General features: G+C 51.0%; 5 protein-coding genes across 5 annotated transcripts; 4 read left to right on the top strand and 1 right to left on the bottom strand.

The window, feature by feature from the left end:
* Window positions 1-13: 13 nt before the first annotated feature.
* FPOAC1_013997 (uncharacterized protein) lies at window positions 14-692 on the bottom strand (the record flags this gene model as incomplete). Its single annotated transcript, XM_044858337.1, has 3 exons — window positions 14-368; window positions 481-539; window positions 606-692. The coding sequence occupies 3 exons, from the start codon at window positions 690-692 to the stop codon at window positions 14-16; spliced, it is 501 nt and encodes a 166-aa protein (XP_044700793.1).
* A 612-nt stretch (window positions 693-1,304) lies between these two features.
* FPOAC1_013996 (uncharacterized protein) lies at window positions 1,305-3,479 on the top strand (the record flags this gene model as incomplete). The annotated part of the gene is made up of 7 exons (XM_044858336.1): window positions 1,305-1,827; window positions 1,901-2,092; window positions 2,163-2,297; window positions 2,380-2,579; window positions 2,630-2,781; window positions 2,836-2,865; window positions 2,927-3,479. 7 exons carry the CDS (start codon window positions 1,305-1,307, stop codon window positions 3,477-3,479), a joined length of 1,785 nt encoding a protein of 594 aa, XP_044700792.1.
* A 5,063-nt stretch (window positions 3,480-8,542) lies between these two features.
* On the top strand, window positions 8,543-9,667 carry FPOAC1_013995 (uncharacterized protein; the record flags this gene model as incomplete). Its single annotated transcript, XM_044858335.1, has 1 exon — window positions 8,543-9,667. One exon carries the CDS (start codon window positions 8,543-8,545, stop codon window positions 9,665-9,667), a length of 1,125 nt encoding a protein of 374 aa, XP_044700791.1.
* Window positions 9,668-10,830: 1,163 nt separating this feature from the next.
* Window positions 10,831-12,199, top strand: FPOAC1_013994 (uncharacterized protein; the record flags this gene model as incomplete). Its single annotated transcript, XM_044858334.1, has 2 exons — window positions 10,831-11,636; window positions 11,731-12,199. 2 exons carry the CDS (start codon window positions 10,831-10,833, stop codon window positions 12,197-12,199), a joined length of 1,275 nt encoding a protein of 424 aa, XP_044700790.1.
* A 2,266-nt stretch (window positions 12,200-14,465) lies between these two features.
* FPOAC1_013993 (uncharacterized protein) lies at window positions 14,466-17,823 on the top strand (the record flags this gene model as incomplete). The annotated part of the gene is made up of 6 exons (XM_044858333.1): window positions 14,466-14,643; window positions 15,007-15,170; window positions 15,363-15,816; window positions 15,862-15,988; window positions 16,036-16,344; window positions 16,437-17,823. The coding sequence occupies 6 exons, from the start codon at window positions 14,466-14,468 to the stop codon at window positions 17,821-17,823; spliced, it is 2,619 nt and encodes an 872-aa protein (XP_044700789.1).
* Window positions 17,824-18,325: the final 502 nt, after the last annotated feature.

The following is an 18,325-nucleotide window of genomic DNA, read 5'->3' as shown; positions in this document are numbered from 1 at the left end:
TTATCAGAGGAGCTTACATGTTGTTACTGATGCACTTGACGTTCGGGTAGAGCTCAGGATGGTAGAATGCCTTCAACGGCCGGCATTGCAAGGCATAGAGAAGCCATATAGCAATGGTGGACCCGACATGGAAGGCAGTGACGAACAATAGTGGGATGCGGAGTGTCACTTTGCCGAAGATACGAAAGAAGGATAGCAGAAAGCACAGCTTGACGCCGAACTGCATCCACACATAGTAAAACTCCTCAACTAGGAGACCCTGGCAACCGTCTTGTGTTAACTTCAGTTCGTTCGCAAACCCTCTTGTGGATGCCAACTTGCGCCTACCTTGAGGAGGTCTGTCATGACCTTGGGTCGCGTTGCCATAACTACTTCAATGTGCCTGATGCATCTCATGATAAGCTTTTCTGTTTTTAATTTGCCCTTCCAGAACAACGGATGATGTGACGGAGGGGACTGCACGCAATACGATTTACTTACTCGCCGGCGCCCTTGTCGAGGAAGAAGTACAGAAGGGCTTGCTGCATAGGGAAGAAGATCTGTATGCCATTGCCGTTAGCTCGCATACGTTGTCCACGTGGTTCTCTGCTTCAAGGGAGCCGTACCACCATGCTTGCCATCATCCAGTCGTCCCAGCTGAAGGCCTGCAAGGCAATTTTTCTGACCCAGATGCGCATCAGGATCGTGACCATGGCGATACTGAAGAGCGTCGTGATGATGCCGTACGAGAGGGGCGCTTGTCATTCATCTTAGTAATCGCAGCTGTGACTGCTGCTGCTGCTGTCGTGGCGGAGGCGTCCTGGCGGTTGAAAGGATGGATGTTTTGGGGCCCCGAGTTTAAGGAACGAAGCTCAGAGGAGGCCGCTAATATTTATAGGACTGCTGCCTCTCAGCCGTCCCCCCTATCCTGGGATCTGGGATCTCTAACCGGAGTATCTTTGCTTTGACAGAAATCCTACGACGGCAGCAGGGGCTCGAGTTCCCCGAGGCTCGAGGAAGGACGTGACTTGTACCGTGTACGCCTCACCCGAGAGCAACCTACGATTAGTACCCTCTACCCTGTATCCGTACGCTGATGGTAATTTTATCCATACGCTACTCTGCATGCAACTTATTCCGGGGTCCACGGCCCTGCTTGCCCGTTCATCTACGTCCCCTACGTCTGCCTGCTCTTGCTCTGGGGTGATCGGGACTTCAATGGACACCAGCGTCAGCACACAGATCCTTGGCCATCCACAAAGGGCCACGTGGCGCCCGCCCTGCTATGGGCACTTACTTTACTTTGTTTGCTCGCAATCGCCGATATGGATTCATTTCCAACTCTTTTCCTCCTTACATACCAACTTCAGTGTCACAAGCGAATTCTTGATCCGGGAGCCCTCAGGAACGACAGTGAGGAAATGAGCGCAGCACTGGAGCCAACATTGCGATCGTCGTGGCAGACCACTGCAGGCGTTTCAGCTCTCGCGGGCGTCCTCTCCCACCATATCGTCTTCCGGCCCTATGAGATCGATGGCGCTGCCTGGAACCTCGTCTTCACCTACATCGGCCTCTTCGTGGCACTCTGCATCGTCTATGCGCAGATTGCTGGTTTCGGGTTCTTTGCGAGCCTCTGCCACACGCTGCTCGTCGCCACGACCTACAACGTGAGCCTCACAGCCAGCATCCTCGTATACAGGGCTTTCTTCCACAGACTTCGATCCTTTCCCGGCCCTTTCATGACGAAGCTCTCGCGCTTCGACACATTACGGAAGGTGGCCAAGACCACCAGAGGCTGCGAAGATATCCAGGGGCTTCATAAGAAATATGGCAACGTTGTTCGAATTGGTACGAAAAGCAACGCCCGCAATGGCTGGGCACGGCATTAGAGCTCTAGCAAAAAGACTAATACCGGCAACAGGACCCCGCGAACTATCAATTAACCTCCCTTCGGCTATCCCACTGATCTATGGGTCGTTTACCAGAACCAAAAAATCACTATGGTACGAGCATGTCTCTCATGAAACTGACAAAATCTCCGTGAACTCGACGTGCGACCCGGAGGCACACAAGAAGCGCAAGTTGCTCTGGGAGCGAGCCCTTGGATTTCGAGGTGAGACAGACCAGACAAACCGCATCTGCGGAAACCTAAAGATGACCACGCACTGACATTCTATCACAAGCCATGAAAATCTACGAAACTGGGGTAACAGAAACGGTCAACTCGTTGCTTTGCAAAATCGCAGCTAAAGCTGACCGGACGATTAACATAACCAAATACAGCATGTTGTTCAGCTTCGATGTGATAGGAGTCGTTGGTAAGTCCCTTTAATACCCTTCTTCAATACTTATCTTCTTGTTTGTGGTGAAGAGGCTCCTTGTGCTAATGCAACAGAACAGGCTTTTCGAAAGATTTTCACATGGTCGAGAGTGAAACCGAGCACCCTGCCATCAAGGGCGTTCACGAGAGTATGATGGCTATCGGCGTCCTCGGTACAGTTCCATGGCTACTTTCTATGCTTGGCAAGATCCCAGGGGCTGCTGGCGGGTACGCGCGGTTCACGAGGTGGTGTCATGAGCAGCTCCAGGAGAAGCGCAAGGTAACACACATTTCCCTCTCCGTTTGAATCAATATCTAACTCCGAGCTAGATCATAGCTGGCGAAAGGGCTAGTCTCAAGGACCAGGACCCGCAAGATATCATGTCGTGGCTTGTCAAGGCCATGGAAGATGGTGATCCGTGTGCTCCTCCGGGCGATCAAGCTGTTGAGGAGGACGCTCGACTTCTTATCATCGCTGGAAGGTAAGTAGCACTCCCATTGTTCGATAGCAACTATGTATGCTGATACGTCTCCAGTGATACCGTCGCTTCAGCGATCACTAACGCGTAAGTACTGCCAAGGCAACCGCTACCAAATACCAAAGGCTGCATGCTAACATCTACAAAGGCTCTACTATCTCGCCAAGAACCCCGATCACTACCAGGCTCTGCAGGATGCTATTTGGCAGCATTTCCCCAACGGCGACAGTGAATGGACGTACAAAAAGGCCCGCGCCGTGCTCTACCTCGATTGGGTCATATACGAAACCCTCCGACTGAGGCCATCCGTCCCCGGCGGCCTCACCCGAGTGACACCGCCCGAGGGCCTCATAATAGACGACTTCTTTATCCCAGGGGATATCGTGGTCTCGGTGCCGACCTACACCATGCAGCGCGACGAGCGCTACTGGCCTGATGCTCTCTCGTTCAAGCCTGAGCGTTGGAAGGGCCTGAGCACCGAGATGGTCCCCTGGATTCCCTTTACCAAGGGTCAAGGGTCTTGTCCGGGCAAGGCGCTCGCCATAATGGAGATGCGGATGGTACTGGGACGTATCGCCCTACTGTACAACATTTCCTTCCCCAAGGACGTCACTGCAGAGGACGTCAAGTTCAAGTTCAAGGACACCTTCACCATGAAGCTGCGAGGACTAAACATTGTGTTTACTCCTACATCGCGGTAATGGCATCTTTCACAGTGGACAATGGCGCCTGCCAGGGGGTGGCTCGCCTAGGTTTACACGTTCTTGTTGGCGACGTTGTCAAATTGTACGCGAACTCATCTTCAGATAGTGAGCTGCCTAGCTTATATTGGCTCCCTTTCCAACTCATTCCGTACCTTTGGCTTTGTCTATATTATACATCAATTGACATTACTTTTGACCGCTACGTCGCTGTTTGTTTCTCATATGATACCCCTTGGGTGTTAAACAGGTACTGAGCTGTCACCTGTAAGGAGGGATACTGTTGAACCCGATTGCTGGTTATTGATCTGTATTTTGGTGTGTCTTCTGTAGAAGCTATCTCGCTTGCCGATTTTCCCTCTTTTGGGCTAACACACTAGCTATCCTCCCGATGTAGAACTTTAAATGATAACAGTGTGTTTAGCGTTTCCTGCCCTCTACAGGAAACTGCGTCACACAGGCCCAGTTTGACATTCATCACTACAGTAGCAAACTCTGGCTGCGGAACTCTCCCTGTGGTTAATCCCTTCTGTGCCAACTCTGTATTCGAACTTTGAACTGTAGGGCTTTGAGTGTATAAGGCCCCCAAGTTTGTAGAGTAACGTGATGGAAGATGAATTTACGTCTAGTAGCCGTCCAAGTCGAGGTGCTGGGCGTTGGTTGCGGTCAAGAATCAGTGTTTTTGTTGCTGCCAGGCCATATCGGCTAAAAATCAAGGTTTTTCAAAGTTGGATCCAGCAAATTCGTTTTCAAGTATACCTTGTGGCCATTGCTGGCCCCTGAAAATCGCTGGAAATAGGAGTTCCTTCTGTGATTCAGAGCCCCGATCTTGCGGATTTTCGAAATTTCGATTTTGTTCCCAAGTTCGCTGGCGCCCAGTATGTCTTGTGAGTGTCCAGCCCAGTCCAGGAGCTATACTCAGGCTCACCTTGTTACGATCGGCCCCTATAGGCAGCTGTAAGCACCACTGTAATCGCTAGCATAGTGATTATGGCCCGATCTTTTGCCCTGTGGCTTAGCGGTTAGGTGCAACCGTTACACACCTCTCGACAGCTCAGAGCTGATTAGGAGCTTCCAGCCTTCAGCCAGAGCACAATGATCCTTCTTTGAACTGGCGATTGCCCTTTGGCAGGACCCCGCCCTCATTCGCCTGATCCCCAACCAGTCTAGAATCATCAGCACCCACAAATCTCTTCGTCTTGACTCGTCATCCTGGCGGCCGACTTGTGTGTCGTCTTTGCTGGAATTTAACTATACGATGCTTCGAGGTCGGATGATGCATTTACCGAGGTGTTGGGTCTTCCTCAAGCATGCAGGCATTCTCCAGCATGTTGGTCCACTTTCCACTTGTGCTCGCGTGGCTGTGCTTGAGATGCTGTCTGAAGTGATCCGCTCGAAAGAACTTTTTGGACGAGTTACACTCTCGGAACTTATGCACCTCCTGCAGATGCCTAATACGTCCATCCCAATCTTGTTCAGTAGCGTGTCGAGGCGCATTACCACTGTTCAAAGCACCACTACCAGGGCCACGTCCAGACCGCGTGAATTCGTCGCCGCAGTAGCCACAGGCAGTGTGTCCAACAACCAAGTAAAGCAAAATTTGGACCCTTTTTTTTACTTGGTTGACAGAACCCCTTGCTTGACTTGGTTTACTCGGCAACAGCGGCTTGATTTACTTGGTTGGTTGACATTACTCGACTATTTTTCATGCCCTGTATAGCTACGGTGGTAGATCTAGGCTAATATTCCGCTTCGAAGCAAGTGCTTCTGGCATTCAATCGCTGCTACCGTGTCCGAACTGAGCCGGTTCCGTTCATCCGTAATGACCTTCTTTGTCTGTGAGAAGACGCGCTCACATTCAGCGCTCATTGCTGGGCAACTGAACAAGTCAAACGCCATCTTCGACAGGATAGGATAGTCAGATGCATGGCGAACCCACCACTCCAGAGGATCCTCAACATCCAGATCAGCCTTGTTAGTCCTCGCCATAAACTCATCCAGCTCAGACGTCAACTTTACCCGCTTCTTTCCTCGTGTAGCTGACATCGCAGTGACAGCAAGCCTCTGCCGACGCTTACGAGCTTGCTGAAGTGGATCAAGAGCGATACTGTTGTCAGCAATTGCTTCCTCCTCCAGCTCCTCCGGCTCCTCCTCTTGTCCTACTCCGTCCATTCGGTCCGCTTCCGCAGCTGCTGCCTCGTATTGTGCAAAAACCTCCTGTACCACTCTCTTTGCGCCGCTGATCCATTGCCTGTTGTGACTCCATTCAAGCTCGAAATAGGTAAATTTGTTAGCCGGATGTAGGGCAACTGCACACCGGTATGCAGGGGTGGCATCAGTGAGGCCAAAATATTCCTCAAGCTTGATACGAGCGGCATCAATAGCATGGGAATAGTATGTTGACACCACGTCAGGGTGATCATCTGCGAACTTCCCAGCCTCTTGGAGCTTCTTGAAGAGCACATCCAGCGACTCGAGAGTCTCGTGAAGTGAGCCATGTGATCCTTCCGAGCCAGATTTGTTAGCCCGGCCCTCCATGCGTTTTGTTAGATCCTTGAAAGGTTTGAGGATATTGAGGAAGTGATCGAGATCAACCCAATCCTGCGGAGTTGGGATATCTTGTGAGATATCGTATCCTTCGGCGACGATGCGGCGATAGTTGAGAAAGAAGAGATCAATGGCGTGGCGGAGTTTCAGAGCTCTCTCAATCATGGAATATACAGAGTTCCAGCGGATACCACCATCGACCAGGACCCTGGTGTAGAGGTGTTCGATACTGCCTTCGTCATAAGCCCGCAGGATGTACTGTTTCAGCCGCTCCCGTCTCTGGTCGCTTCTGTTGATCCACACGCAGAAGTTATGGAGCTTGCCAATACAGCTTTGCTTCCTCCATATCTCAAACCGCTCGTCATCGGATGCAGCGCGCAGCTGTTTCTCCAGCTTGCTAACGCCCTTGCCAAAGAGAAGAGCTTTGACGATGATGTTCAGCATATGGCCGACGCACCGAAGGCGGCTTTCGCGGTTGATTGTCGGGTACTGCTCTGCTAGCTCTTGGATGCATACATCGTTGCTTGCAGCGTTGTCCATCATGAAGAAGCCAATGATTGGCGAGACGTCGTAAAAGTCGATGACGGTCGACAACACTTTGGCAATGTTCTCACCGGAATGAGGACCCTTTAGAGGTGGGAGGTCTAGAAGAGCTGTTTGTAACTTGTGGCGCTCATCCAGGAAGTGAGCGACAACGGCAAGATAGTTTGTCCCTTCTTCAGATGTCCATGCATCCATCGATACATGGACCTTGCTTTTGGCGGATTGCAGCTTTGTCCTTAGCCAAACGCGTCTCCCACCATCGCCAAGCCACTTCTCTTTGACCCAACTGCCAAGAGTAAATGGGCTTCTGGGAAGGATCTTATCGATATCCTCCAGATAATTGATAAACATCTCATTCGTCCGCTGATGAGTCGCCTGACGAAATGTGAGGCCAAGGTCAATCACCCAGTCAGTAAAATCGTCCTTGAATTTCAGGTCGTTGAACACCGCGCGCCGGCTTCCGAGGTATGGCGTAAGGCTTGCTGTCCTCTTGGCTATGCTGAAAGGATCGGCTCCTATGGCTTTGTAACCGAATTCTTCCAGTCTGTGCTGCTGTTTAAGGTGATAATTGATGCTGGTCGTGCTCTCACTGGCAAAAAGCGCAGCATCGTGATGGCCGCTACTATGGCAATACTTGCAGAGCCAGAACTTATTGTTCCCATCTGTGGTAAGCTGTGCGCCGTGCCTGTAGATTGCTGAAGGCTGGGATTTGGAGTTGATGGCGCGCTTGTGGGGCTGGCGGTATCGAATAGATGGTACTGGCTTCCTGTTGTAGCGGATTTTGTCCCAGTCGATAGGGAAAGGGCACTGAGAGGCGTCCGGCGCACCTCTTTCGTCAGAAAGCCTTGAAGGGGAGGGCTTATCGTTAGGCACATGGGTTTGAGTTGAGGGCGGAGCTAGGAGTGCTCGGCTGGGCGGGGCCGAGCGACTCAGAAGAGGTCCTAGGAGGAGTGGTTTTTTCGAGCCTTCCATGAGGCTTAAAGAATGGGCGCGAAGACATATTTGGTTTGTTCTTCAAGTTATTGGACCAAATCGGCAGCCTTGGCTCTGTGGAAAGGTTGGAGGAGAAAGAAAAGGAGATCCTCACTCATTTCATTTAAAGACTGGGCCAATCAGGGTGCGCTGTCTTCCTAGCCTGCCCTATTAAGGTTAGACTTTGTTGGCCACTTTCCCAATCCGGTAACTTAGTCGAGTAACTTCAAGTTAACTCGAGTAAGCCAAAAAGGCTTGCTTGTGGTTGGTCGGAGGGGGTCTTACTTGTGGTTGGCTGTTACGTAATCAACCAACCACAACCAAGCAAATCAAATAACTTGGTTATTGGACACACTGTGCGGAAATGACGTCTTGGTTCTGTTAGCCTCGGGCATGTTGATCAATTCCGCGTGCCGCCGGAGTTGTGTACATGGACAGCGACAAATAGGTGCATAACTTAAAGTTGGTGCAGGAGTGTACTTACGGGAACATAGGACAAGGACTGGGTCTGGGCGGCCCCTGGTCTCTGTCGCGCGTCAGGGACGTGTGGCATGACATCCCGAATGAGTACCCCTGCCTACGGAATTACCGGTGGACACCCGTCCAAATAGAAGATTCGCTGAATGTGAGAAAGATCAGAGCAACAGGAACAAGCAGCCCAACAGCTATCCTTGTTCTAATAGCGGATTGGATGTTTGTCTGACTTTGCGAGACATTGAAGATCCCTGGTATGCTGGAAAGTGGTCCGAGAACAGGCAGTGGCTTGCTTAATAGCGGATGGGATGTTTGTCTGACTGAGACATTTAAGATCCGATACCAGGCATGGCCACTCTATGTTTGTTTGTTCTCCCATTATCCATCTTTCTTAGCGGCATCGAGATTTGCGATTTGCAACATACCTAACTGCCTCTGAGCCTTCGACCGCCGCTAGGCTTCAAACCTATTCTTTTGTGCCGCCTTCTACTCGGCTTTCCTGACCTGTACACTGATTCCTTTTTCATATGGCTATGGACGCTCTCAAAAACCTTGCGAATAACGTCCCGGACTGGCTGCAACGCCTCGACGACCTCAGCGGCCAGATCGACCGACGACAGGCCGAGCTGGCCGCTGTCGCCGCAGCAGAAGGAAAGAGCCGAAAGGCAAAGTCCCTTCGTAACAAGGGCTCGACTGAATCACTAAAGCCCAAAGATAATCCCCCGGTGGTCAACACTGAGGATTCTGCCGACGAAGACACAACCCAAGATGCCACAGCGCAAACGCTGACCAAAACCTCCGATCCACCAAATGTCCATACACCGAGTCCATCCTCCATTCGGCAGAAACAAGAGATCACCAAGACAGCGCAGGCCAGGGCACGAGCTCAGGTTAGGGAGAGGCGCAAGTCGTCCTCGATGATGTCGAGCGAAGACACTCCCGCCGTCGGCACAAAAAAACGTACGGCCATTGTTTATTATGATAGCTCTGTCCAAGGCTTCTTTGACGAACTTGTGCGATTCGTCTCATCCAGTCGCAACCTAATGCGCAAGGCCAAGATGGCTGCACGAGTCGCCCAGATCAAGAAGTTGGCCGAGCAAGACGCGTCAGAGGATGGCAACAACGATGACGCACTCCCGTCACTACGATATATGAGCAGCAGACGATTCGGCCCCATGTCAATAGCGCGGCCCGGTGCTGGCGATCAGCCACCCGATGTATACGACAATCTTGATAAAGGCCTCGAGTTTGTGCAGAGCTTGTGTGAGCGCGGCGCTCATCAGTTCCTACGCGATGGAGATTGCAACGATGAAATCAGCAACGTACGAAAGAGACTTGCTGAGGTGCTTGAGATGGCCAAGACAGAAATCGAGCGCAAAGGGCCTGAATCGGCCAAGGAGACAGGCGAAATGGGCAAGATCCGGACACGACGACCCATCAGTATGCGTCGCGAAATGTCGGCTGGTCTAAAAGAAGGCAGCCCAACACTGACCGAGGAGAATAAACGAGAACCCAAAAAGCTAGAAGCTGCCAATCCCAGCCCAACGCTGGATCCTATGGCACCTATCGAGGTGGACCCATATCATGGTGGACGAGGGCATTGGGATGAAGATTCCTACGCTACAATATCGATCGACCTGAGCGATGCGTAGCCGTGGGCCTTGATTGTTTCTAGTCCGGAAGAAAGGCATCAGTGAACTGTGCGGACTTTATTTCGTATTTTAGTATTACCTTTAATTAACCACCCGTGCCGGGAGATCGCTAAGCGCATGTGTCCTCATTGTCAAGTACAACATAGGTGAACATATCAAACGGATCAGATGAGTATCCGTGCCATACTGGCGCCACTTCCTCTACCTTGGTAACTCCGCTCTCAAGGAGTTTTAGTAGTAGAAGGATACAGAGAACTCTGATTTTGGGAGGACTACTATTGCCTTTCATGCATATCCCCTCAGATCATTCGTCGCAAGGATTTAGTCGTCGCGAAGCTGCGAGAAGGAAACCCCGGTGTGCCAGATCGAGAACCACTAACGGCTTGGAGTGCCACTAAATAGGAGGCTCGGTGATAGGGTTCAAATCCACGACACATCTGGGCTCAGTGTAGTGGAAACAGGGGTTGCACGTGGCGCAAAAAGATCCGCAAAAAGATCCGTGCATGAGTGCACGGATCGCTATGTGATCCTAAATCCACCAGAAGTGCTAGTGTAGTTGTCGTGGATTTGAACCCTGATTGTACTGACGCCCACTCGATAGGATATCAACCCAATAAGAATGATGCCAGGAGATCCACTTGTAGTTGTGGACCTGCATACGCAAGCTCTTCAATGGAGAGTTCATCGATGTGCGTGCTTAGCAAGGTACACAACTGCGGACCGGGATCCCCTGGATCTATGTACCATGTCTCCGAAATTTTCAGCCCTTCCAGCACATAGGAACAGTTCCGCCCGTCCTGGCGGACGGCAACCTGGTAGTCCGTTATGAACAGACCCGCACTTGCGGCGTCCGTCTTATTGGCGCCTCCGGCGCGTGATTGGCTGCTCTGTCAGAAACGTCAATTTCGGACGGAAAACTGCACCGGTCTATTCCATTCCTACTCCAACATTTAGCCCAAGCCTCCGTTATCGAAGCCTATGCTTTTACAACACGACACGACCTTTCACCACTGGCGCCTCCTACCTACGCGATATCCCGACTTTGATCAGCCTAGTTCTCTGGCAGAAAACAAAAGGGTGAAGCGGGAGTGTGCACATGATTCTGTTTTAAATCGTTACAGAAGCGTGAACTCGCCATATCATCAGCATCCTTAGTGACCGAGATGTATGCTGGCCCGCCTGGCTTTGGCCACCTCCATAACCACTTCCAATTTCAATCGCCCGCCGACATTGATGGAAACAGCCTCAAGAAGAAGCTGGACACAACTCGACCGTTCGGAAGATCACCACCCCAATTACTACCCAGCGCATGGATGAGCGAGCTTATCTCTTGTGGTATTCCAGGCTCTTCTACAGGGTTGACCGAGACACCAGTTCATTCTTCTATTTCTCACCCAAGCGCCCCTTTCCCCCATCGAGATAGATCACCAAATGGCAGCTTCGATGTCGACTACTCACTCCCAACACGATTAAAAAGGAATAATAGTGATGATGCTTATATGCCTCGCGGTCAAAAGAGAAGGGCAGCCAGTCCAAATGACGATCACCCTACCATGCCATCAGACATGTCTCATCGACGTGGGATGAACTCCCGCGAATCCCCTCAAGGTCGCTTCACAAGCCTCCCTCGAGGTGCCACTATGCCTTTGGTACGAACATCACGAAACAACTCACATTTCTCGACAATGTCCATGCCGATGCACCCAGCTAGCATCACTACTGCCACCTATTTCGGCCGACGCTCACCAGTGGGGTCATCCCTAGGCGGCATCTCATCAACCTCTCTCAACCCCAGCCCTCGAACCTCTATTTCTAGACGGGGATCAATCCACTCCAGTACTGCCTCGGGTGCAAGCATATTTGGAATCACGGAAGTGCAGCAACCCGGGGGTGCTAAGGCGCAAGGCTTCTTCATGTGCGAGTGTTGTCCCAAAAAGCCCAAGAGGTTCGAGTCGCTCGAGGAACTCAAGTAAGTTAGATCTCATACTCCGCAGACCCACCTCGAAGGAGGCTAGGTCAGATACTTCTCTGGCTTGGTGGATTTAATGCTGACCAATTACTAGTGCTCACGAGGCTGAAAAGCAATACAAGTGTTCATTCTGCGGCAACCGCTTCAAGAATAAGAACGAGGCAGAGCGCCATCAAAACTCCATTCATGTGCGCCGTCATTCGTGGTCATGCTCAGCTCTCTCCGGATACTATAGGGCCTTTCACGATTCTACTAACAGACCTGGCGAAGCTGACACCTGTGGCTATTGCGGCGATGAATTTATACGCTCTGGTCGCGGCCCTGGTACGGGTGTCTTTAACGGTGGTAATGCGCCTTGGCACGCCACGGACCGGGACTGGGATGGCCGCATCAGGCATCTGCGGGAGGTTCACTATTTCGGAGACTGCAAGTCGTCCAAAAAGTTCTTCAGAGCGGATCACTTCAGACAGCATCTCATGCACAGCCACGCGAGCACAAGTGGAGAGTGGACCAACATGTTGGGGAAGGCCTGCATGCTTGAGGAAGACCCAACACCTCGGTAAACGAACCAGTTCACTTGTCGGCTATAGTTAATCTGTCACGCTTTTCTCACGCCCTGTTCCTCGGGTTTTACAGGAGCGGGAAACCTCATCGAGGCTGCCGGTAGCAATCAAGAAGAGCTGTCAAATCGATTGTGCTTTGAAGGGAAACGTAAACGTGCCGAACAAAGCTGATTCGATAGCACGGCATCAAGTAATTACATATTGACTAGCCCTCCAACTAAGCCGAGGTATGAAATCCTTGGTATACCACACTTCGAGCCCCTGTTCTCGATCAAAATAACTATAATAAATTGCGAGTACCCAGCAACATTGTCGACACAACTATCGACGGCACTAGCGTTGACTGCAATCAGGTGAGAAGGGTATCGTTTTTACTCTCAAGTGCCTGGTGATTGCGCTAGCGCTTTCACACTGTCTGCAAGTCGATCTTGTTTATTGTCTATTAGATCTTGGGCTGTACGTGATATGGTATTCCACGGGTTGAAGGAATGCTCACTCTGGTCGGGACACGGAGCCGCTGGGCAATGGCGATGGAGCCCTCTGCTGGACACTTTCTTGCCTCTATTGGTGATGGGGCATTGATCTCTTCTTCAGGGTAGACGATTATCAGGCTCACCTCGCAACCCTTCTTTTCAGCGTAATTGGTGCAGGACGTAGCGTTTTTACATAATCGCGTTTGTTGGCTATCAGGGTTGACTTTAGGGGTTGTCTCCGTTGTACAGATAGCCACTATGTTGATCAAAGGAACCGCTCGCTGAAGGCCTTGAGAAGAGCGGTTAAATCCGTGTGATACCTTGTGCTGCAACGATGGACAGTTGTTGATCGTATGTCTTTGGAACGTGATGGGTCGGTGAAGTGTCAAGTTATGTGGTTAGATTGGATGCCAAAGCGGAATATGGTACGGTATATTTCATTTCAACACATAACCATTCGATGAACTCCCATACTTACAAGGCCAAGGGCCGCAAGTTAATAATGGTTTTGATCCATTGTACCGGTACAGACAGACAGAAAGATCTATTACGCCCGGTAGGCCAACGCCCAGAGGGCTCTATGAGCTAAAGATACATACACTTCGCTAGTCATTGCCTTGATCTCGCCAAGCCCATACGGTTCTCGTATTGTTCCTTCCAGTCTAGTCCTTGCTTTTCTTCTTGATCCCCGTGATTGTTAGTAGTAGCAGGTCAACTTGAAGCCCAAATCCTCCAAGTGTTCAGTTTCCTATCTGAGGATGAGGAAGCATGCTTCACCCCCCTAGAGGGTCATTCTAAAGGCGAGAGTGGGTCCCATGCATCAAGACCCCATGCGCTTTCATGGCTGGCTGATGCCGGCTCAAATTGGCGAATGCGACCTGCATCAGTCTAATGTAGATATGAAGTGCCTCGATGTTTTCATCTCTTAGAGCTATGAACTGGCCAACAGGACGAATCAATGGACCCTCAGGTTGTGATACGTTGCGATGCTCTCGCCTTGGAGCTGAGTATCCGACGGAGAAACCGTTTATCACAAAGTCTGCAGAGTCTTTGCTGGCTTAAAGCATTAAAATCCTGACTTCGGAAGTAGTTCCTCAGAGCAATCCGTTCGCACAATTTCATTGGAACTAACAGCAACCCTGAGTGGCCTTTAGTCCGGTGCTACGGGCATTTAACCACCACGGGGACCGTTTAGACGGACGACAATGGAACACGAATGCACCGATCTATCGGTTGAGTCTCAAGTCAACGCTGCTAACTTGACCGTTTGTCTCACATCATTCTGACGTTCTCTCCAAAATACTTTTCGGTCGATGTTCTCCCGTTCCCCACGACCCACGTAGTAGACAGCGGGCATGTCACAGTGTAAAAGACGATGACTGCACTAACTAATACCTATGGTGTAAATGATATAACAGGTCGAACAGAGCCTTGCCCGCCCTAAAAGGAAAATTACGTGCGGGGGCACCTTCCTTCGCGCTCGCAGTGATCATGTGCAAGCAGCTTGCTTGGATGGACAGGGCGAGTGATGACAGGGGTGGTGGGGGTGAAGACACTCATTATCAGGAGACCATGTCGAGTGAAAGACAAGCCTTTACTTGATCATCTTAATTTTCTACATACCCAATCAAGGGAATTTGGCGGGAAAACTACCTATTACCAAGCTCATAAGTCGTAGTTCACTTTAGCAGTTCTTCCCTGCTGTTGTAGAAAGATGCATTGCTTCAGCTGCCAAGTTTATCTGGCGCTCGAGCGTTATTGGGAAAACGTCCCTCGACGCCCTGTGTAGACAAATGGAGTGGAAGCATTGCCATGTCAGGGATCAGGAACCCACGGGTGATATGCCTACACTCGGACTGCCTCCGAACCTACCGGGCATCACATATGCTCACCTGAAAGGCAATGTTGAGAGCGAACTCAGTCGCAATAACTTTGGTGGCGATCCTCTCCGCCAGAACCAGCCCTCAAACGGTAATCACAATGTACTCTAGTCCCCTCAGCTGAATATTCGTCTGGATTTACACGCTTGTTCATATGTCCGTCCAACGGCTGTCCATTTTAGCTTGGGGATAGCGACACCAAACGCAATTTGTCGACCATCACCTGTCCACCCTCTGTGGCTCTGACAGAGATTTGAAGGCCTGGTATGGTCCATTCACCTGCCCTCCCTCGTCGACGGCTGCCTCCACTCACGTCACGATACCTACCCCATACAACACCATCCGATCCCCTGTTAGCGTAATAGACTAGCGGAGTCTCGATTTCATGGTGATCATCATCCACTCCGCCTGCTGTTGGCCGCGGCGCCAATAGGGTAACTAATCTTTAATGAAGATGCGTTACCGCTCGGGTTTCTTGCCCGCCGTCCGTCCTTGTTCCTTGACCAGACATCGCCCATTATCTTGGCCGCTGATCTGAACCTGATGATTACCAAGCTTGAAGCTGTGGCGCCTAGCTCACAATATATGGTCCATCATATAAGCGGCAACTCCGGCAAAGTCGGTAAGACTTGATGCCCAGTGAGTCGCCTTTCACTCCTAGATTTCCTCAGTTCTACCATCTTACACAATCTTTTCCCAGGATAACTATCTCACTGCCCCGAACCCTGCCAGGGAATTTCGATTCAAACTTCGTGAACCGTGCCACGGAGATACATAACTTCCGGCACTTCAATCTCCCGACCATCTCAGGGCCCTCAAAAGGCCCGTCACTTCCTCCGCGTGGCCGGTTCGTCGTGGAATCGCACCGTATCAACAAGTCTCATCAGCAGAAGGCCTGCAACAATGGGCAAGACGGCGCAGGTCCCAGACAGCACCACGATGCCTCATGGTACCGAATTAAAGTACTTTGATCCCTGCGCCGCCACTGCGTCCATGTTCTTGTACGCCCAGGGCTCATCTGTCGCCTGCTGTCACCATGATACTCTCGCCATTGAACGAATATTTTCACGACACGCATCCGACATTCAATTATTGGCAGTCGATAATCACAGCGAGGCTGGGGGTGGTCGCTTTGTTGTTAGTTATGATGCTGACCAAACAGCGATTGTATGGGATCTAATGACGGGCGACGAGATCTCTCGATTTGCTTGTCGTAATCATTTAACTGTCGCAGCATGGATGAAGAACGGCAATGTAGCTTTTAGTAAGTTGTTGAATAAGTTTCCCACGATTAACTGACGATTTTTAGGCAACACAAAAGGAAGTATTATCATGTTTAAGCCTTCAACATCTGAATATGTTTCTTCAAGGACTATCGATCAGATTGCTGTAACTGCATTGGCACCGTCAGCTGATTGTCGAACATTTGCTATTGGGTGAGTTCTCATACATCTTGCACTGAATCTCAATAACACGACCTTAGTTATCAAAATGGCTCTCTATTTGTTGCAACCCTGCAGCCATGCTTTACAATCTTGCACAATCTTACCACTTCCAGAGGGCCGTCACCCATCGCCAACCTCGCATGGCATGCTTCGTCTCGGCAAAAGTCCGACATGCTTGCTGTCCAGATGCGCGACGGTGACTTACGAGTCTGGAGCGTGGCAAAGAAGTACAGCGCCGATAATCCTGCAAAAGTGGTTCGAAACCTTGTGAAGGCTGAGATCTCCATGGACGGACCCAACTGGATGGGCTGGTCCAAGAACGGCCGCATAATTCAGTATTCTAGCTCGTAAGTTTTGTAGCTTGTCATCACCATAAAACCCGCCAGGTTACGCGCGCGCCTGGCTGCATGACCCATATCATCAACTAACATATGCACAGGCAAACACAGTCATGGGATGTTAGGACAAAGCACGTCACTCATGATCTCATCCCAACTCTCGACCTTGTTCGTGGCCTCGCCGTCTATGGGCCAGGTGCCACGTTGTTCACCCTTGGCCCCAAGAACACCGTGCAGCAGTTCGACCTGAACTCCCCGGCCATCATGGTCGCTAATGTCCAACACCCAGCAAGCCTATTGCCACCCTCGCCTCTAGTCTCAGAGGACAGCAAGGTTCACGACCTCTTCAAGTTTACCCGGGCACGTCTTAGCAATATTCCCCACAACCATGCTATAGGCGCCAACAGTGCTCGTCGCACCAATGACGATCTGCGCCGTCAAATGCTCAACACTATCTTCGGGTGGAGCAAAGAGGTTGAAGACCTGATCAGAGATGAGATGATCAGACATCCCCAAGGATCTGCCAGTCGTATTCTTTTGGCCGGGTGGCTTTGTGACATTGATCCTAATATCATGAACGCAAACTTCGAGAACATGACTTCTTCCGACTGGATGCTGTTGGCTTTGAGTGGAATCGGCGGCCATACCTCACAACAGAAGCTTGTCCATACATATTTCCAGCGCCTACTCGAGGCTGGTGATGTACACGCAGCAGTTACTATTATGCTACGCATGGGAGACCACAACGACGCTATCGAGGTTTATATCTCTCACAAGCGCTATATGGAGGCGCTGATTCTCACATGCCTCTCAGCCCCTAGCGTTTGGGAGCGCCAAGCTGCTATCATTAGACAATGGGGAGAGCGGGCGGTTCAACATGGCCAACAGCAGCTGGCAATCAGGTGCTTTGATTGTACTGAACGAGAGTCTACTGAACCTTGGACTTCTCCATCCGCTGCGCAGCTTAACTTCCAGACCATGAACCCTAGCATTCCTGAAGTCCTGAGCCCATCTCTCCCACCTCCTGGCGTTCGACATGGGCCCCAACACGGCATCGCAGAGGTGTCTGCGCTCAAGCTGGTTACCTCGTTTGGTGATCAACCTCAGAAGTTTAAGTTCTTTGCAGATGACGGTGGCCAAACTCCTATTGCCGCCGGTGTTACTCCTATCGCTGACTCTGCCGGCTCACCCGCCTTCTCGCATGCCTCTGACAACAGCAGAGTCAACACCCCTGTCTCTTCTCGACGACGCGGGCGTTTACCGTCCATTGGTGAGATTCCATCAGGCCTCAGCAGAGATGCACTTCAGTCAGCTGAGACCTCTGCTATTCCTGTGGGTGTGGATTTACAGCTACGGCCTGGACCTGCCCACAAAGACATTACATCTCCAGGCCAGTCTGCCACTTCTACCCGCTACCGCTGGCCAACTCGCCGCCGAGGTCCTGCCTCCGTGGCGAACTCTGCCACTTCTGCATCGAGCACTGGATGAAGCCTTCGTCATCGAGCTGTGAGAAGCCGAGAAGATTACATCTGCAGTCTAGATGCTGCCAGCCACAAGAGGCAGTGCAGCTGCTAACGTAGCTAGTCAAGAACTCGGAATGATCCGGGCAGTCGAGCTGGAAGTCGGGAACAAACTGCTTGCCCTCGAGAACATTCTGAGGAACGTGGCCATGTAAGTGCTTGCAATCAGTCCAAAGCAGAGTGATGATCTTCACCACTTCTCATGTCCCCCGAGGGCTTGCTGGACAGTCCGTGGATCAGCTTGAAGAATCTATGAGTGCTTTTAATAATCAGCTAGAAAATGATATTGCCGAATCAGCCAGTAAATGACTTAAGGGAGGGTCAGTTACAGGGTGGTGCGGGTCCAGCGTCAGTAGTTTCTTATTTTAGTTTTAATGGAAGTACCCCAAAACGGACTAAGCGTGGCGCATGCCATGTACACAGCCAGAGTCGAAATCGACCCCGCCAGGTATCAGACATAACAGAGTCCA

This window comes from Fusarium poae (genome assembly GCF_019609905.1).
Source record: "Fusarium poae strain DAOMC 252244 chromosome Unknown contig_4, whole genome shotgun sequence".
NCBI lineage: Eukaryota > Fungi > Ascomycota > Sordariomycetes > Hypocreales > Nectriaceae > Fusarium > Fusarium poae.
The sequence above is the reverse complement of the archived record's forward strand: the minus strand, read 5'-3'. Positions and strand labels throughout refer to the sequence as shown.